Source organism: Seriola lalandi, unplaced genomic scaffold (assembly GCF_002814215.2).
Source record: "Seriola lalandi dorsalis isolate HSWRI2012SDOR001 ecotype SW California unplaced genomic scaffold, Sedor1 jcf7180002054353, whole genome shotgun sequence".
NCBI lineage: Eukaryota > Metazoa > Chordata > Actinopteri > Carangiformes > Carangidae > Seriola > Seriola lalandi.
Genome location: NW_019524906.1, coordinates 1520216 through 1541477, shown reverse-complemented (window position 1 = coordinate 1541477; position 21262 = coordinate 1520216). Strand labels below are relative to the sequence as shown.

The 21262-nt window shown below is 38.8% G+C and overlaps 1 protein-coding gene across 1 annotated transcript in view; it reads left to right on the top strand.

The window, feature by feature from the left end:
• LOC111656358 (protein unc-13 homolog A-like) overlaps nucleotides 1-21262 on the top strand; it is a gene marked incomplete at its 5' end in the record, with an annotated part of 40742 nt that overhangs the window by 11911 nt on the left and 7569 nt on the right. Inside the window, 17 exons of the mRNA XM_023408048.2 lie at nucleotides 263-396; nucleotides 609-694; nucleotides 1854-1980; nucleotides 2107-2203; nucleotides 3011-3154; nucleotides 3334-3411; nucleotides 3667-3744; nucleotides 3950-4038; nucleotides 4186-4332; nucleotides 4905-5028; nucleotides 6295-6300; nucleotides 8772-8801; nucleotides 10157-10213; nucleotides 10341-10421; nucleotides 11410-11557; nucleotides 12379-12435; nucleotides 15801-15893. Coding sequence (XP_023263816.2) covers nucleotides 263-396; nucleotides 609-694; nucleotides 1854-1980; nucleotides 2107-2203; nucleotides 3011-3154; nucleotides 3334-3411; nucleotides 3667-3744; nucleotides 3950-4038; nucleotides 4186-4332; nucleotides 4905-5028; nucleotides 6295-6300; nucleotides 8772-8801; nucleotides 10157-10213; nucleotides 10341-10421; nucleotides 11410-11557; nucleotides 12379-12435; nucleotides 15801-15893 — 1576 coding nt within the window. The remainder of the gene's footprint in view (nucleotides 1-262; nucleotides 397-608; nucleotides 695-1853; nucleotides 1981-2106; nucleotides 2204-3010; nucleotides 3155-3333; nucleotides 3412-3666; nucleotides 3745-3949; nucleotides 4039-4185; nucleotides 4333-4904; nucleotides 5029-6294; nucleotides 6301-8771; nucleotides 8802-10156; nucleotides 10214-10340; nucleotides 10422-11409; nucleotides 11558-12378; nucleotides 12436-15800; nucleotides 15894-21262) is intronic.

Genomic DNA, 21262 nt, shown 5'->3' with positions numbered 1-21262 from the left:
ACTATGTTACTTTTCGGAAGATTTGCCCCTTGGTTATCTTATCCAATATGTAACTAGAGGTTTGATGTGTGCAGCGTGGCTTTAAAGTAAAAAACAGACATGGTTTGGCTTTAAAAACTCTTTACATAATTATCAGAACATATTTATCTGCAGAGTATGGATGGTATATAGGATAAGCTGTGTCATATTTTAAGTAAAATGACCAGCAGGCAAAAGTCAGATAAAAAAAAGGACCTCTGTGTTAATTTTGTTGTGATTCCAGGCCAAGCAGGGCGCCGTGCCTCCTGAGGAGCAGGGACCAAGCATCAAGAATCTGGACTTCTGGTCCAAACTCATCACACTTATTGTCTCCATCATCGAGGAGGACAAGAACTCCTACACTCCCTGCCTAAACCAGTATGTTTCTGTATTCTCTCTAAGCCTCTTTCATCATTTTCATCAAATTTGATCACATTTCCTTATTAATGGCATTTTCATTTCCTTTTGCACTGTTTACCCTGAATCTTCTCTTAATACCTCTACAAACACACTTTCCACTTCCAGGCTGTTATCTGTTTCCTTTCAAACTGCATATACAGTAAGCCTGTCTCCTTTTCTCATCCATCAAGATTTCCCCAGGAGCTCAATGTGGGTAAAATCAGTGCTGAAGTGATGTGGAACCTGTTTGCTCAGGATATGAAATATGCAATGGAGGGTGAGTGCATATCATTGATACTCTGAGCTGTTAGATTTGCACTAATGACCAAACACACAGACACAAAAGACAATAAAGTGCAGCTGATTTGAACATCATAATGATATTTAGAGGGTTGAATTAATTACTTTACTATTTCCAGTGGTTTACATGTAAATACTGATACTGTAAATACTACTAAAGTACTTTAATCAGTATAAATGACATTTATTAGGTCTGTTCAAAATCAGTCCTGAAGATTTAATAGTCATTAAACAATCACAAGTAGTTATATGCTAATATGGGAGACGCCACAGAGGAGGCGGGTAGTTTTGACCACATGAGAATATTTTTTCCACATCCCATGAAGGTATGGACCAAATTTCATGACAGTTAATCAAATGGGTTTCGAGAAACAGTTAACTGGCCTTAATGGAGCTTCCAATTAGATAGACAGATTTTATTGTCCCCAAATGGGAAATTAAAATCCAGCTCCATTACTATATACAGGCAGACAAAACAAGTAATACATAGTGGGTTCCTGTGATTTTTGGGCCATGGAGCTCAGAGTGGCCATAGCACAGGGGAATAAATTTTGGTTAATCTACATTCAAATGGATATTGAAAAGTCCATTATCTTCTGTTGAAGAAATATTAAGTATCGCACTGATTATACACAAATTGTTTGATTTATGGTTGGTTTTGTGTTACCCCGCGCACACAGACGACTACATTATTTGCGGTAGCCATATTTCCCAGTTGAAAAATGATCAGAAAAATGGATCCTAAATGTCCCCGCTCCCATACCAAGTTTGGTTTTGATAAATGAAAGACTGAAGAAGTGTTAGGGAAGAAAAAACTTTTTTCCAAATTATGCAAAGCCCAAAGGGTCACACTCAATTTTGGGTTTGATTAATATTTAATTCTTTCAACAAAATTGGTGTGATTGGCCCTCTTTTTGTAATGGCCTTGAGCTCTGCTATGACAGCTACACAAAACGTGATGTACTTAAGCCATCGATTATATTCAACAAGTCCACGAGGATGTGTGTTTGACTCTGGGCTGATGCCTCTGTATGCTCAGTGGATCTGCGGTAACTGCAGGTGGACTTAGACTAAACACCCAGGAAAAATGAGCTTTTAACTCAACACAAATTTGTCTGCTTTATTCTTTCTCTCAGAGCATGAAAAAAATCGCTTGTGCAAGAGTGCAGATTACATGAACCTGCACTTCAAGGTCAAGTGGCTGTACAACGAGTACTGCAAAGACCTGCCCTTCTTTAAAAGCAGAGTGCCTGAATATCCTGCGTGAGTAGCTGCTCGACCAACACTGTCTCCACAGCCATACACAAACTGAAAGCAGAAAATAAGGATATAGGATTAAATGTTTTTTCCTTGTGTAATTTTGGGTTCCTGGTTTTCTGCTCTCCATAGGTGGTTTGAGCCATTTGTCATCCAGTGGCTGGACGAAAACGAGGAAGTGTCTCGGGACTTTCTGCACGGTGCTTTGGAAAGAGACAAAAAAGATGGGGTAAAAGTTTGCATCTTCTCTTCTCCTTATCTCCCCCTTCACTCCTCTGGAAATGCTGAGTCGCTCTCGCTGTTCAAACAGAATTACTGTAATCCATCCTTCCTCTGTCACACAAGTTATCAGCCAAAGTTTCCTCCTCCCTCCTGCTCTGCCTCCCACACTCCCCCTGCCTCTCCTGCATTCTTCAAAGGCAGCAACAGAGGCATGGACACAGCAGCGCAGACTCAAAGCAGAAAGTGTGTTTGGGCTAAGAGGGTGTTTAAGTACAAGTGCTTCGTCCTTTAAAGAGATTCTTCGGAAGTTGAAAGAAGTGTGGATGAGACATGCGTGTGCTTGAGGAGGTAGATAACTATGTGACAGAAGGATATTGTGAATTAATGGCCTTATTCTAGAGTTTTGACTGCAGGAAAGCTGTTCTCACCTCATTACCCAGACTCCCTGGAAGAGCACCTACACACTCACCTCTAGCCAATTAGGGACCAGGCACAAACCAGCAGCCAATTACAAGGAGACAGACAGGAGCTCCCACCTGTCAGCCAATGGCTGTCTAACTGGCAGTATGTCTGAGGCTCTGTACATGCAGTGAAAGATATCAAAGGTTCAGTTTAATATCGCGTCAAACAGTCCATCTGTATGGTCCTAGGTGCCCAGAGGTCACATCTTCCTAGCCTGCCTTGAATCCCAGCTTCTCACCTGCTACCCCTACTCATCCCTCTCTTTTACTCTTTTCCCCAATCTGCCACACCGCCTCCTATTTACTCCCTTCCCCAGTTTTTAATCTTCTTGCGCATCTCTTCTGCCTTACAGTTCCAGGTCACATCAGAGCATGCTCTGTTCTCCTGTTCGGTGGTGGATGTGTTTTCCCAGCTCAACCAGAGCTTTGAGATCATCAGGAAGCTAGAGTGTCCAGATCCACAGATTGTAGGACACTACATGAAGCGATTTGCCAAGGTAAATTCAGAAAAAATGTTATTTGTAGTTAAATCATACCTTATAAAATGAATATACTAGAAAGACGTATTTAAAAACGTTTTTTAATAGAGGTCACATCATTTTTAAACACAGAAACTGAACTACAGCTATCCCCTAATGACTAATGACCTGGTGCTCTTTCTTGTTTCCCTCTCCAGACCATCAGCAATGTACTTCTCTCTTATGCTGATATAATCTCAAAGTTGTTTGCCAACTATGTCACCATGGAGAAAGTGGTGAGTGGCCAAAGACCTGATGAACCAAATAGGATTCTTGCAGAGGAGTTAGCTCAACCAGCTCTAAACAAACATTACATTTCAGCTTAACTGCTCAACATGCTTGAAAATCAGTTGATTACATTACACTTTTTGTTCAGTATATCTATGTCTTTTTTTTGTAAGCTTTGTTTCTTTGAATGCCGTACCAAAAGAAGATTGATGCATTTTGAATTTGGAAGCGTTTCAGACAAACATATGCTATCTTGTCCTCAGCCCTGCATCCTGATCAACAACATCCAACAGCTGAGAGTTCAGCTGGAGAAGATGTTTGAAGCGATGGGTGGAAAAGATGTAAGTGATTCCCCTTTTTTTGTCCAACCCCCATCTCTTATTATTCATCAGCTAAACCTTTTGTGCATGTGCATGTGTGTCTATTAGTGACATTATTATTTCCCAATCATTCCGATCAGCTCTTCTGTTTGTGTGTGTGTGTGTGTGTGTGTGTGTGTGTGTGTGTGTGTGTGTGTGTGTGTGTGTTTCTCTTTACGTGCCTTAGCTGTGTGTGGAGGCCAGCGATATCCTGAAAGACTTGCAGGTTAAGCTCAACAATGTCATGGATGATCTCAGCAGGGTCTTTGCTGTCAGGTAGAAACTCGCCCACACACAATAACATCCACACTCACTTGGCGAAATATGCGCCGCAAACTCCTAAACACTGACAATAACGTGATGTATATTTAGATGTATGTCCTACTTTCTACTTAGATTTATCTTCTACTTTTTCCTCTGCAGTTTCCAGCCTCATATTGAGGAAAATGTGAAGCAGATGGGAGACATCTTGGCTCAGGTGAAGGGAACTTCAAATGTAGGAAATGCCAGCAGCGTGGCCCAGGATGCTGACAACGTCCTGCAGCCCATCATGGAGTTCTTGGACAGCAAGTAAGGAGATCTGCCTTTTTAGTGGCAGTCTAAAATGATTGTTCAGTTTTGTTGGCATTTTATCATTATTGTTATTTATGCAAAGTCAGACAAACTTGTGGATGCCTCGTTTTTGCCTCAGCAATGGTTAAGTTAGCGTAGTTTAAATCGATGTGTTAATGTCTATGAGGTGAAGTTGCAGCTCAAGAGGAGTTAGACCAGCAATCCACACACAGAAGTTTAATAGCTGTGTGCAATTTCCCCACTTTTGAGACTTAATTCCATGGTCATCTAAAAATCGTGTCAAGTTAATGTTATTACTCAACATTCAAACTGTTCATAGAGATGTAAGAAAGGCTAAAAAATCTACGAGTTGATTTGACTGTGGATGAGAAGCAAAAGTAGTGACATTCCCCAAAGTCTCAGCTTTTGTGCTTTTCTGACAACTCTTTGTGGTCATGAGGGGATTTCTAGCAACCGCCCATTTTTGTTCCTTCTTCTGCTTTCTTTTTTTAAATAGCTTTTTCTTCAACAGAACTGTGTTTGCCTTGTTCTGCTGCTTATTATTCATCTCCCCCCCCACCTCTTGCCAGCTTGACTTTGTTTGCTAAGATCTGTGAGAAGACTGTGCTGAAACGTGTGTTGAAGGAGTTGTGGAAACTTGTGATGAACACCATGGAGAAGACCATCGTCCTGCCGCCACTCACAGACCAAACGGTGAGAGCGCACAGAGCTACGAATGCACATGCAGAGGCATACAACCATACAAGTTTAGCATTTATACCTGACTTTGCCTGCACATACACATGCAAACAAATATATACATATACATCCCTAGCGTCTACTCCAAAAACCTTATTGATTAATGAGAGTGTGCATGTTCCTGTGGAAAAACTACATCGAATACAAAGGTCTGAGTATTTTATATGTTCTGATGATGACCACAGCATAAGGTAGACAGCAGAAAACGGATTTGCAAAACATGCTTCACACACGCGCCTACACGTTCAAAAACCCACACCTCCAACTGCAAAGGCAGCATCAAAAGAAAAGGGAGGAGGAGGTGGAGAATGAGGAATAATACAGAGGCAGACATTTTGTGTGTGTTGTGATTCAAGATGGCCCTCCTATAAAACAAATGCTAGCGGAGGATCAAACTGCTTTTGCATCACATCTATATGGCACCCTATCCACTCCTCAACCCTTACACACATTATACTCAACATCGCCCCCGGTACCTTCATTCATCCAAGGAATCAAGATGAAACCCTTTAAAAAAAACAATTTAAAAAAGGAAAAAGGAGTGCACCATATCATTATAACACCAGCTCATGGCTGCTCTCCAGTATGTCAGCTAACAATTATTTGGAGAGATTCCTGATTTATGAGTAACGCACAACAGAGTGGCAGAAAGTGTTTGCCCAAAGGATCTGGCCCACTTCCAAAAAGAATCATACATTTTGGAAAGCAGCCACTTGTTTTCTTTTGTTTTGGATATATATGTTCTTATTTGTGTTTGGTTATAAATGAAAGAGCCTCATATCACGATTAATAGGTGATTATTAATCTCTGACTATCATGCTCAGTGCTCGCCAGTACTATATTATCTCGACTGGCTCAGCCTCAGATGCCATATGTCTGCAGTTAGCCTCTGTGCAATTGAGCAGAGACAGGAAAGAAGACAGGTAAAGATAGTGAGCTCTGAATGTGTGTAAAAGCCACATGATCATCTTTAAAATAACTGTTTCTTCATCTGAAGTTGCTGTGAAAAGCTAAAACACATTCATAGATTAAAGTTACTTATTTGCGTTCTTAGACCAAGCTTTAGACAGGTATAAATTGGTTCCTCATCCTTCCAGCCCTGAGGCCCAAACTTGTGTTTTTGATTGATGTGGGGCTCTTTGCAGCTTGACTGACCCTTCTCTCTGGTTGTTGTTGTTGTGATTACTATTACATCCTGCTCCCACCGCTCTCCCTCCACAGATGATTGTAAGTACAGCACTCCTGCGTGTGTGTCTGTCTGTCCGTCCACGGTGGTTGATTCTCTGCTATATGTGGCTGCGATCTTCCCCTGTTATTTGCCCCACATCACACCCTGTCCCTTCTCACAGCCTCACTTCTCTGATCTGTCCCATATCTCTTCTCTTCTCTTCTCTTCTCTTCTCTTCTCTTCTCTTCTCTTCTCTTCTCTTCTCTTCTCTTCTCTTCTCTTCTCTTCTCTTCTCTTCTCTTCTCTTCTCTTCTCTTCTCTTCTACAACTGTCTCTCTTTTGAGAAGACAGAAGCATGGTGCATTCCTGACTGATTCTGATAGGTCCCACCCCCTCAACAGTCTCCACCAATCAATGCCCCCCTCTTCTGCTGTCTCTTCTTCCTGAACACTCTCCTCAATAAGGAAGTGGTACTCCTCTCTTGCGCCTGGTGTTGCCTTGTTTCTTCTCATGCATTGTGTCCTTTTACCGGGACTCTGGTGGGGTGACTCTGATCTCTCGGTGGCTTGGTATCTGGTGTCCTGCCCCCACATCCTGCCCCCCCCCAACCCCCCCAACCCCTTTCTGTCCTTTTCAACCCCCCTCCCCACTGTCCCCACCTTTCTCTCCTGTTTGAAATGTGTCCTGATCACCCCACCCCCCCACTGTGGGTTTGTTGCTTGCATCTGATCTATTTCAACACTGCAATCTTCTCTCAGTATACTGTACAACACTGTACTGTACTGTATGTCTCTGCAGACCTGTCATGTTGGTCTGTCCTGGTTTGGTTTCATGTTCTGTTGTCACATGATTATTGTAATCCTGGTATTATGTTGGTAGTCCTGATGCACACACACTGCTGTTTCTTACCAGAGGTTATTGGTTTTGGTTGATGTTTGGTCAAAATACAAAATGGATCAATGAGCTGTGCAAAAATGTTCTCAAGTATTTAAAGCCCTATGTGATGACTTTTTCATACTGAACAGCTAACCATTCATTTTTATTTTTATTTTTGTGTTGTAGTTTACTACTATGTATGTAGCAAAACAGTTGCCTATTTTAATCTGTAGTGTACCTGATAGTACACTGACACAAAATTTTATGGCTGCACAGGAGGAGATGCGTTTTTATTATTTCTAATGAAGAGAATAGATGTGAATTCTTATCTTATGTCCAAGGTCCAAGACATCACATAGAGCTTTAATGTCATGAATTCTATGATATACTGATGTTTTTATTTCTGATTTCTACTTTTTGTTTTTTTAAAAGAATAGTTAGACTATTAGTATAGACATTTTGGGAAATATGCCTTTTCGATTTATTGCTGAGAGTTAGATGAGAAGATCGATCATCTCATGCATGTGTATTACGAGTTTACCACCTGGGGGGCCCCGTGTTACATGTCAAAACCGCCCTACACGTTCTGTCTATATCTCTACTATCGCTATCCAATCAATGCAAAAACAAAACAGCTCACAGCTTCACTGTTTTGGTTCACTGTCGTCGCTCTTGTAGGGCAATTTTTGGCAAATAAGCAAAAAAATTGCAGTACATTACCTTCTGAGCGCCCAAGAGCACACAGGCAAGTTAGCAGCTACCTGGCGGACATAGTAGCCTTGTCACAGCTTGTTTCGTGCTGTAACTATTTCTTGGTAATCAGCTGCCATGCACAGCGACTTCCTCTTGCACACGACTCCCCGTCAAATCAAAATTTGTACTTTTTACATTCTGTTAGTGTAAACACAGGAAATGTGATGTATTCATTGGTGTTGGTTAGCAAATTTATTTATCCTCTGAGGGAGGAAGGCTAACTGTCTCAACCCTTTATGCTAAGCTAAGCTAACATGCACGGACATGAACGTAATATCAATCTTCTCAGTCTAACACTTTGCAAGACAGTGAATAAGTGTATTTCTCAGAATGTCCAACTATCTCAGGAACTTTTGTTTATGAAGTATATCTTATTTCACTGATAGAAAAATTGTTTTTTTTCGATGACATTTGATGTCATCATATATTAGGTTACATTTGGATTTTTACTGTACACTATTCCTTTGGCCTCTTGGTACTGTGTTTTCTTTCTGTGAATAGCATGTAAAAGTGGTAAAAGTATCAGAGTACATAGTGTGGTACAATGTTTGTATAGCTTCCCATAAAACAGCACAGTAATGATCATCAAAATGGATTTGACGACTACACAGAATAAGCAAATGTCACCTGTATATTTTTGAAGAAAAATTTTGTCACATCCTTTTACTCCTGTTATGTCTATTTATGACATAAAACATGTTCTTGTTGGTTTGGGGACCAAAACAATTAGATAACTGAAAGAAGCTGACATCTCTGGCAGTGATGATGCACATCCTCAAATTTTTTTTACATTTTGCGAAGCAACGCGTGCACTTTTAATTGCGTACTAATCAATGAGAGTGAAGTCAGACTGCAGGGACTGGCCACTGCTTGAAGTATTAACCACATGCTGTCTTTCCAGGGGAGGCTGAAGAGTGCTTCTCACAGTGATGTAAGGACTAAACCCCCTTCAGATCAATGTGTCTTGTCTCTCTCCTCTATGTCTTCTCTCCGTGTCTCCGTCTCTCTCCCATAGTTCCCCAGTCAAACAAAGCAGTGGAAATATTGATTTTTACACAATATTCCTCTATAGTGTTGTTTATATGCAGTGGAAAACCCACTATCACAAGCTGTAGCGAGTAGCTACCTGCAGTCCCAGCTTCACCACAGGTCATACACTCTAATGTGCTCTACATGCAGACATTTAAGATCAAACACACCACAAACCCCAGGTCAAGGGGTTCACCTCATTTGATCTGAATTTCAAAAACAATATATAATTTTGTTTCATATCTACATCGCTACAATGCAAGAAAAAATAGGGTGCGGTTCAGCTACAGAAACAAAAGTCAAAGGCAAAGCTGTAGGCCAGCGATGGTGTGCCCTTTTGACTTGGGCTTTATGGTGCATTTGAATTTGCTTCTAGGGTCAGCAACAAAACGTACAACCATCTACCTTATTATCTGACAGTTAAATATAGTGTAGCACCAAAGGGAGTCTGGATTATTCCCACATGACCTTGCCAGGCATTGCTTGCCTGACTGAATCTTAAGTATCTGAAATGCAGACTAGACACAACACAGTTTCAAAGGTTTATGTTTATTTTTCTCTGTAGTTTTACAATATAATGAACCTCCTGTGCACAGATTTGTGTATTTTGTTTCATTTTCTGGCATTATTGCAATGTTGTTTGTAAGACTATTAAAACTGGCTGTAGCTACATACAGTTTATTATAAAACTATATTTCATGTCTAGAGCTGTAACCAAAGATAAGATTTGAAGGACCAGTCAGTAGCACTCACATACATATCCTCTTACCAGAGTATTGCATTAGGCTGGACTTCCTATAAATACCTACGTACACCACAGTGCAACTGCAGAGCTGATATGTGTGTGTGTGTGTGTGTGTGTGTGTGCATGTGTGTGTTCAGGAGTGCACAAGTCTGTCTACTTTCTTGCCCTTGCCATGAGCTGAACCACTTTCCCTTCTCTTCGTACTGAAATGTCTCACTGTGTGTGTGTGTGTGTGTGTGTGTGCGCGCGCGTGCGCGTGCAGCGGAGTGTCATTCTTTTGAAATGAATAAAACACAGATAAGTATGATAACAGCACTTGAAGGAAAAAGTACCTTGACACCTGTAAAGCGGCTTAGAGTGACTGTTTATGAATGTGTGTGTCAGAAACGTTGCTGTCCTCTGTGTGACACTAAGCCGCTGCCCTGTTTTGTCATGATAATAACAACACTTTCCTCTCTCTGCCTGTCTACTTTTCTTCTATCTGTCTCTCTCTCTCTCTCTGTCTCTTCCAGGGCACTCAGCTCATCTTTAACGCTGCCAAGGAGCTGGGACAGCTGTCCAAGCTGAAGGTACAATATGTTTTTCCACCACTGGGCTCTGGGCTCTCGACTCTAATTGCTTAGAAAATATGAAGCAGAGTCTGTGAATGGACAGATAGGTCATTTCAGTCTGTGCTTTTCTCGCTGTTGTCTTCAGGAGCACATGGTCCGCGAGGAGGCCAAAGCACTCACACCTAAACAGTGTGCTGTGATAGAGCTGGCTCTCGACACCATCAAGGTAGAATCTCACCGTTACATGTGCATGACAAGTGGAAGTGCTGTAAATCAGTTATCTGCATATAGGAAGATGTGATGAACTGGAAAAAGCATTTGAAGTTACAGGAGACAGAAAAACTTTGCATTTATTAAATAGATGTAGTACGTAGTACTTACACCATGGTTTCCTACTGCATGGAAGCTTTAGTGATGTCCCTCACTTGTCAGTCGCTTTGGATAAAAGCGTCTGCCAAATTAATAAATGTAAATGTAAAACATGAGGAAAAAATCACTGTATTAACTGTCTGGACTTTTCAATTACATGCAAATAAAATCACTACCTTGAAACATGCCAGAGGTAATATACATATTTAATGAATACTTCAATGCCTCTATTGAGCTGTTGCTACAGAGACAGAAACTGTGATCACTTGTAGTAGAGTGATTTTGCAAGCTTTATCAATGTAAGGCTGCAATTAACAATCATTTTACATTATTTAATCCATTGCCAATTTTTTTTTTGTAACAGATGTATCATTATTCTATAAAACAACAGTGAAAAATACCAATCACAATTTCCTAGAGCACAAGGTGATGACAGAAAAAGATTGTTGTTTTGTCCAACCAACGGTCCAAACATGTTTAATTCACTATAAATTAAGTCAAGATGAATGAGCAAATTGTTACATTTTAGAACCTGAAACCATCAAATGTTTGGCATTTATGCTTGAAAAATAAGGGTTATTCAATTATCAGTTATAGTAGTATAGTATAGTTTCTCATTGATTTTCTGTAGATCCACTGATCAATTAATCAACTAGTCATTATAGCTCTAGAATATTGTGTGAATGAATGAAAGCTAACATTGAACATCACAGTAGTTTACTCTGTCAGATATCGCTCCATTTTCTTTAATTAAAAATTACCTTTGTTTCTTCAATAATCTTTTGCAGGAGGACATTAGTTAACATCTGTTTTCTGTTTTGTTTGTCTGCCTTTGTGTCTGTTAGCAATACTTTCATGCGGGTGGTGTGGGTCTGAAGAAGACTTTCCTAGAGAAGAGTCCTGACCTCCAGTCTCTCCACTACGCCCTCTCCCTCTACACGCAGGCCACAGACAAACTCATTAAGACCTTTGTCCAGTCACAGAACACACAAGGTAACGTGACGGTCTTTACTCTGCTTAACACTCTTCCCTTTCTCTGTCTGAATTTTGATTATCTTTACTTTCCAGTATCTTCATTTGCTAGATACAAACTTAATTTCCAATGTTATGTAATTCTCTGATTCAGATCATCATTATATCCCGCTTTTTTTTTTTTGCTATGCTCTCTGAGGAGCCACTTTTCTCAGTGTCTCCCACTCTTTTGTTAACACTAGGGTTTCCCAAACAGCGAGCTTTATATCCTGAAAATGTCTCGTGCTTTTTAGAGTCAAGGCTGTAGCAGCACAATATTTTCTCCCTGTTTTGAATTGCTGAGTCTCCTGGTAGCCAGCCTGCGGAAACACGGAGACTATTCTTTACATGATCTGACAGCTATTTGCAATGAAAAAAATAAATACCCACCCCCTCTTTTCTCTCGCTCTTTGATTCCGTTGTTCAGCCTCCATCCCACCATCGGATGGGTACAATAACAGCTGTCATCTTTGTGGAAGTGCTGATGCTGACAGACTGTCCCTGAGCACCGCTGGTAGAAATGCCATTTGAGTGGATGATCGTTTAAAATTTAATTAGGCAAAATGCCATGCGGTTTTTGGAGCATACATAAAGTGCATTTTACTGCAGTAGATCTGTGTGAGCTTTGCATGTTGCGATCTTCACACTGCACATCAGGAAAAAAAAAGAAAAAAAAAAGAGCTCATTCGGTAGAAATAACTCATTAGACAAAAGCTTTTTACATGTTGGTTTGTTTTTCTCATCTTTCTACGTGTCTCTCCTTTCTCTGTCTACTCCCTTCTTCTGCCCCGTTTGTGGGCCAGTGTTCGGCGGGAAGGGGGTGAGGTTCACCACTAGTGAGGATGTTTACCCAGAAAAGGGTATGTTGCATTCAGGCTCAGAGTCTGACATATCCAGGACTACCAGAGAGTCTCCAGACCAAAGCCCAACTCTCTCCACCCTCCACCTCCCTCCCCATGTGCATCCTGAAACTCCCCTGCCTGCTCAAACTCATCCCAGCAGACAAGTGCAATGCACTGACTCAACATACTTCCTCTCCTTTTCTCTCTATCTCTGCCTTTTTACACATACATGCCCACCACAACAATATGAACATGGACTGTATGCATTCATGCATGTAATGTACAAACTGATGTCTGTATGTATGGAGCTGCACTGAATACATACGCGATGGACTGTATGTATGAGCAGACACTTGACGCATGATGTGCGGACATCAGACAAAAAGAGCAGAAATGCATCAAAGTGTGGAGGAATCCTGATCCAGCATGATGTCACAGAGAGAGGCCGGGGGCCAAGCAAGTGCGCGTGTGTGTGTGCGTGCGTGCGAGTGGCTGAGCCACAGCAATGTGACTGAGTGAGACTGAAGGTTACTGAAGCAGAAGCACAGTGTATTGTGAAAACAGAGAGGAAATCCTTCCCCCCACGTTACCACCCCGCCCACTGTGTCTGAAGTGAAAGACGCTGATGAAGAGGAGTAGATTATGAAGACCATGATGGCTGTCGGCTCAGTTTGTCTGGGAGGGTCATCCGTCCCTGCCTGCTCTGTCATCACACACAAACACAGACAGAGACAGACACACACAGACACACACAGAAACACATAGAAACACACAGAAACACACACACACACACACACACACACACACACACACACACACACACATACACACATACAAAAAGCTCCAACGTGCAGTGCAGCCCTGCCTGCAGCAATGATGAGAAAAGGGTGCTCAACTCATCTCCCCTCCACAGACTGAACCAATCAGAAGCAGTCCCTCAGGTCATGTGGTCTGATTTCTGTCACTTTAGATTTGTATCAAAAGATTTGACTTTTTCTCATAAACACACACACGCAGGATGATGCAGGAGCTGTATACATTCGGCTAATTCAGTGTTTGTGTATTGACTTCATTTGCAAAGCTCCAGCACACTGACAGCCCTTTAATATGGACAACACTGTTTAGAATATGTAACATACCAGGTTGTGTTTTGTTTTCATTTCCATGTGTGGAATAGATATAAAATTCAGCTGTCCAGGAGCTGCTCTTTCTTGGCTCATATGACTGACAGAACCAATTTAAAATGGGCAGGTTGATGTTTTGTCTTGACTTCTTTTATATCTAAAAATGAATTTAACAATTTGAATATTTAATGCTGGATATATATCAATTTGTGAACTAAAAAAATAAGTTTTTAAATAGATGGTTTTCAAAGTAAAATATTTCAACACAATCCATTCAATGTAATATAAAGGCCACTAGGTATTTATCGGCTTATAAAATTCAAATTATTATGGTCTTTGTTAGCTTCCATGGTGGAGGTATATATAGAAAACAAGCTGCTAAGGAATGTAAATTCACTTCCTGCCAGGAACATTTCACCAGATAGTTATTCCTGCCATATTAGAGTAGATGATTTAAGAAAGATGAATGGACGAAGCACAGTGGAATTTATTCTTATGAACTGAAGGAGGACTTTGATCTGTGGGGACTGTCATTCTTACACGCTGCAGGCTATAAGCTGCATTATTTGTAGTTGAAATAATCAAGGGCCATTTGTGAATATGGAGTGAACTTGGCCGATGATTCAGTGCGATCGCAGTACAAGTTTGAGATTTAATGTCTATTCTGGTGAACATTTGCAATATGGTACAAAATATGCACCTCTGATTGCTGTGCTTGTTTAAGAAGAAAAGCCTGTGCTTTTCTGGCAACATCTTCCTGCCAGCAAAGTTTCTTTCTCATATTTTATGGACGTCCTCCACAGTGTAGACAAGGCCAGATGGATGAATGCTGCTCTCTTCGGTCCTGTTGGCAGCGAGACCAACAATCCCATAATGCTCCCCAGAGAGCTGCATGCCAGGAACACTCTGCTGTCTAACTCCCACAGACACCTTGTTTAGTGGGCGGCTGGTTGAAAACACACGCACACAGGCTGCTGGTTGTCGCCACAAAGATACCGTTGACAGAGTGAAGACACTAATTAAAACATTGAAAATTAATGTCCATCTGTCACTGTATCCTTCTGGAGTTGTATGTGGAATTAAACCACTTGTTCACAGCAGCAGCACAAAACCACACTGAGACACTGAGGAAAGATTTGTCCACAGTCTCCCTCCCAGACAAAAGAGTTGGAGCCTGAGTGAAGCCACCCAGACAATGCATGCCCCTCTTCCCCCCTAAAATAGTCTTGCAGCTGAAAGTATAGAACCAACGACCCCAAGACCTGAATTTGGGTCCAGAGTTGAGCTATTTTGGGTAGAGGGAGTACACATGGACTAACATGAACCTCAGACTAGATCCATCTGCATTCCTTATCTATATCTTTATGAATATAATATGTTGTTGTCCAAGCAAGCTGGGTATTGATAGTACCATCCCACACCAACAGGTCTGAGACGCTGAACTACTTCTCTCTTCTCTAAGCTCCTTCCCCTTTCTTGTCCCTCCTCTTACCATGCGTGGGTAAAAATCTTTACCAAGGAATGGGTGTGTCCACTTGTCTAGATCCATCTGAGCATGTCCTGACCTGATCTGTGTCAGGGGAACCACACTGTCAGTTTCTCAGCCTCTCTCCTGTCTTCTTCTCTGCCTCTTACTAAGAACCCTGCATCCAAACAGACACCTTGCATCTATGAGTGGGCTCAAATTACTGTCCTCGCTGAATCCAAATTGTTATCAATCAGTTGCTGAATCTGTACAAAAGGCCACTCAGTCAGTGTCTAATCACAATGCAGAATGTCTTGCTGAAGGAAAAAATATGGTTATTTCAGTAGAAAACTATTAACTGAACTGTAATTATTTAGAGATGTTTTGCCACTAAAAGAGGACTAATCATGTCATCAGTAAATGTATTACACTTACTGCAGTACTACCTACATTAAAAGATTCATGCCCACTCATAGCAGCTTTGTCTGATTGTCCACCTCCAGACCACAACATATTCACAAACAGATCACTATGCCCTATTTTAAATCCTCCTGTTACACAGTGATTATTTTAGTATAAAGAATTATTGGCCTAATCAGTATTTTGTCTAATATCCAAAAGATTATAACCAAATCCATTTCAATGTTCAATTTAAGAAATTGAAATGTAATTGGTCTGTAACGTGTTTTTTACAATAGGCACAGTGGCTTGTGTTGGTGTTTGGTCTGTGATAGGACAAAGAGTTGATCAAGGGTATTAATGTATCCCCCCTCACTGTCTGTCTGTCCTGTCAGGCTCTGGGGTGGATGATGCCGTCGGAGAGGTGTCCATCCATGTGGAGATTTTCACTCACCCCAACACTGGAGAGCACAAGGTCACAGTGAAAGGTAAAAGTTAAATGAAGTGTGTTTGTTTTTACTATTTACTCTCTCTTTAATTCAGTAACAGTGTATAACAATGGATCAGTAAGTATGAAAGTTCATTCTTGATGCTGGAAATAGCATTTTGACAAAACAATCCCAAATCAAGGTTTACTTGTTTTTTCAGAGCTTTCAAACTCATTATATGGTCGACATCAGTGGACATTGTTTGCTCAATTGGAGATTCCATGGAGTAAATCATAACAATTATGTCTGCATCTCAGCTGTCCATCTCCATGATAACTGAGCAAACTCTATGCACTTATGTAGCTGTGTGATACAGTTGAAAGCTCCAGAAAAAGCAAGTAGGTGGACCATGCATTGGGATAGTTGTCCAAAATTCAGCATATTTAAATGGTAATAAACAGAAACAAGATTGTTTTCATTAATATTCCAACATTGGCATCTCGGGCGAACCACTTTCTTGTTTTGAATGCAATCTCACTTAGCACTCCTTTGTGGTGTCTTGGCAAGGACAAACTTCTTACCCTCTCCACAGGGGTCCCCCAAGGATCAGTACTGGGGCCCCTTCTCCTTGCAATATACACCACCTCCTGGTGTCCAATTACCGGCTGCTTATATTAATGCTATGCAGACAACACCCAACTATACCCATTGTTCCTGTAAGATGACCCCACGCTCTCTGTTCGGATCTCAGCTTGTCTCTCTGACATTTCCATATGGATGAAGAAACGCCACCTTCAGCTGAACCACTCTAAGACTGAACTCTTAGTCATCAAGGCCAATCAGTCTCTCCATCACAAAATCAATACCAAATTGCCTCTTGATCTCTTATCCCAAACAAGGTCACGAGAAACCTGGGTGTCATGTTTGATGACCAGCTCTCTAACCTTGTTGCATCTGTTTCCCAGTCGTACCACTTTGCTTTATACAACATAAGAAAAATTAGGCCTTACCTGACCCAACTCTTGCCTAGGCATTAAACATTATAGTATAGTCAGGCATAAAAAAAACACGTTAGTACACTATATAATATTTATGACGTTGTATGCCTTTTAATGCCCAGGCATTAAACATCATAGTATAGTAAGGCATAAACAGTCTTAGAAACGACATAGTATATTAAGTCAAAAAAACAACATAGTATAGTAAAGCATGAAAAAGACATAGTATAGTAAGTCACAAAAAGTCATATAAATGTCATATTATAGTGAGGCATAAAAAGTCATAGTATAGTGAGTCACAAAAAGTCATAGAAATGTCATAGTATAGTAAGGCATAAAAAGTCATGAAAACGACAGTATAGTAAGGCATAGAAATATCATAGTAAGGCATAAAAAATATCATAGTACACTAAGGCATAAAAAGTCATAGTATAGTAAGGCATAAAAACAACATAGTATAGTAGGTCATAAAAAGTCATAAAAATGTCAATATTATAGTAAGACATAAAAAGTATCATGGTATCCTAAGGCATAAAAACGACATAGCATAGTAAGTCACAAAAAGTCATTAAAATGTCATAGTAGTCTAAGGCATAAAAAGTCATAGTATAATAAGGCATAAAAAGTCATGAAAACGACATAGTATAGTAAGGCATTAAAATTTCAAAGTATAATAAGGCATAAAAAATATTATAGTATACTAAGGCATAAAAAGTAATAGTATAGTAAAGTATAAAAAAGACATAGTATAGTAAAGCATGAAAAATCATAAAAATGTCATAGTATAGTAAGGCATAAAAAGTATCATGGTATCCTAAGGCATGAAAACGACATAGTATAGTAAGTCACAAAAAGTCATAAAAACATCATAGTATAGTAAGTCATTAAAAATCATAAAAATGACAAAGTATACTAAGGCATAAAAAGTCATAGTATAATAAGGCTTAAAAAGTCATAAAAACGACATAGCATAGTAAGGCATAAAAATTTAAAAGTATAGTATAGCATAAAATTATCATAGTAAGGCATAAAAAACATCATAGTATAGTAAGGTATAAAATTTCATAGTATAATAAGGCATGAAAACGTCAAAAAACGTCATACTATAGTGAGGCATAAAAACATCAAAAAATGTCATAGTATATAGTATGGCATAAAATATCAAAAAAGGTCATATTACAATGAGCCATAAGTACATCAAAAAACATCATAGTATAGGTAGACATAATAATGTCATGGTATAGCAAGGCATAAAAACGTCAAAAAACGTCATAGTATATTATGGCATAAAATGTCATATTACAATGACGCATAAAAACATCAAAAAACGTCATTGTATAGGTAGACATAAGAATGTCATGGTATAGTGAGGCATAAAAACATCAAAAAAAGTCATAGTATAGTATGGCATAAAATGTCAAAAAATTTCATATTACAATGAGGCATAAAAACATGAAAAGCCGTCATAATATAGGTAGACATAATAGCGTCATGTTATAGCAAGGAATAAAAACATCAAAAAAGGTCATAGTATAGCAAGGCATAAAAGCATCAAAAAAAGTCATAGTATAGTATGGCATAAAATGTCATATTAAAATGAGACATAAAAACATCAAAAAACATCATTCTAGGGGCGTCGTGTAGCGTAGTGGTTTAAGCAGGCGCCCCATGTGTAGAGGCTACAGTCCTCGCTGCAGTCGGCCCCGGTTCGAGTCCCGCATCGGACGGCCCTTCGCTGCATGTCATTCCCCCTCTCTCTGCCTCCCCGTTTCCTGTCACTCTCCACTGTGCTGTCCATCAAAGGCATGAAAGCCCAAAAAAAATATACTTTAAAAAACATCATTCTATAGGTAGACATAAGAATGTATATATAGTGAGGCATAAAAACATACAAAAACGTCATAGAATAGCAAGGCAAGAAAACACCAAAAAACGTCATAGTATAGTATGGCATAAAATGTCAAAAAATGTCATATTACAATGAGACATAAAAACATGAAAAAACATCATAGTATAAGTAGACATAATAATATGATGGTATAATGAGGTATAAAAACATGAAAAAACATCATAGTATAGTGAGGCATAAACGCATCAAAAAACGTCATAGCATAGTATGGCATAAGATGTCAAAAAATGTCATATTACAATTAGGCATAAAAACATGAAAAAACGTCATAGTATAGGTAGACATAATAATATCATGGTATAATGAGGCATAAAATCATGAAAAAACGTCATAGTATAGTATGGCATAAAATGTCAAAAAATGTCATATTACAATGAGGCATAAAAACATCAAAAAACATCATAATATAGGTAGACATAATAATATCATGGTATAATGAGGCATAAAAACATCAAAAAACAGCATAGTATAGTGAGGCATAAAAGCATCAAAAAACGTCATAGTATAGTATGGCATAAAATGTCAAAAAATGTCATATTACAATTAGGCATAAAAACATGAAAAAACGTCATAGTATAGGTAGACATAATAATATCATGGTATAATGAGGCATAAAAACATCATAAAACGCCGTAGTATAGTGAGGCATAAAAACATGAAAAAACGTCATAGTATAGGTAGACATAATAGTGTCATGGTATAATGAGGCATAAAAACATCATAAAATGTAATTCATAAAAACATCAAAAAATATAGTATACAAAGACATAAATTGAGGCCTGCAACAGTGAATTCCACTTACCAAGTAACCTAATGTACATATCTTTGAACTGCGGGAGGAAGCTGTAATAACCTGAGTGTACCAACGGAAAAACATGAATGATCCATACCCAAAGAATCCATAGGTGGAATTCAAACCTATGACCTATTGATTGGGAAGTTGCTGTTCTATCCTTTACCCCACCACTCCACCTTGTCAACATATCACGCAATCGTAGCACATAAAATCATCAAAACATAGAGAGGCATAAAGATCATGTTATGTTAAAACATAAAACGTCTAAAAACATCATAGTACAGTACGGCATTAAAACACCATAGTATAGTGAGGCATATAAGCATCAAAAAACGTCATAGTATAGTAATGGCATAAAATGTAAAAAAATGTCATATTACAATGAGCCATAAAAACATGATAAAACGTCATAGTATAGGTAGACATAATAATATCATGGTATAATGAGGCATAAAAACATCAAAAAACGCCGTAGTAGAGTGAGGCATAAAAACATCAAAAAACATCATAGTATAGTGAGGCATAAACGCATCAAAAAACGTCATAGTATAGTATGGCATAAAATGTCAAAAAATGTCATATTACAATGAGGCATAAAAACATCAAAAAACATCATAATATAGGTAGACATAATAATATCATGGTATAATGAGGCATAAAAACATCAAAAAACGCCGTAGTAGAGTGAGGCATAAAAACATGAAAAAACGTCATAGTATAGTATGGCATAAAATGTCAAAAAATGTCATATTACAATTAGGCATAAAAACATCAAAAAACATCATAATATAGGTAGACATAATAATATCATGGTATAATGAGGCATAAAAACATCAAAAAACATCATAGTATAGTGAGGCATAAACGCATCAAAAAACGTCATAGTATAGTATGGCATAAAATGTCAAAAAATGTCATATTACAATGAGGCATAAAAACATCAAAAATCATCATAATATAGGTAGACATAATAATGTCCTGGTATAATGAGGCATAAAACATCAAAAAACGTCATAGTATAGGTAGACATAATCATGTCATGGTATAATGAGGCATAAAAACATCAAAAAACATCATAGTATAGTGAGGCATAAACGCATCAAAAAACGTCATAGTATAGTATGGCATAAAATGTCAAAAAATGTCATATTACAATGAGGCATAAAAACATCAAAAATCATCATAATATAGGTAGACATAATAATATCATGGTATAATGAGGCATAAAAACATCAAAAAACATCATAGTATAGTGAGGCATAAACGCATCAAAAAACGTCATAGTATAGTATGGCATAAAATGTCAAAAAATGTCATATTACAATGAGGCATAAAAACATGAAAAAACGTCATAGTATAGGTAGACATAATAATATCATGGTATAATGAGGCATAAAAACATCAAAAAACGCCGTAGTAGAGTGAGGCATAAAAACATGAAAAAACGTCATAGTATAGTATGGCATAAAATGTCAAAAAATGTCATATTACAATGAGCCATAAAAACATGAAAAAACGTCATAGTATAGGTAGACATAATAATATCATGGTGTAATGAGGCATAAAAACATCAAAAAACATCATAGTATAGTGAGGCATAAACGCATCAAAAAACGTCATAGTATAGTATGGCATAAAATGTCATATTACAATGAGACATAAAAACATGAAAAAACGTCATAGTATAGGTAGACATAATAATATCATGGTATAATGAGGCATAAAA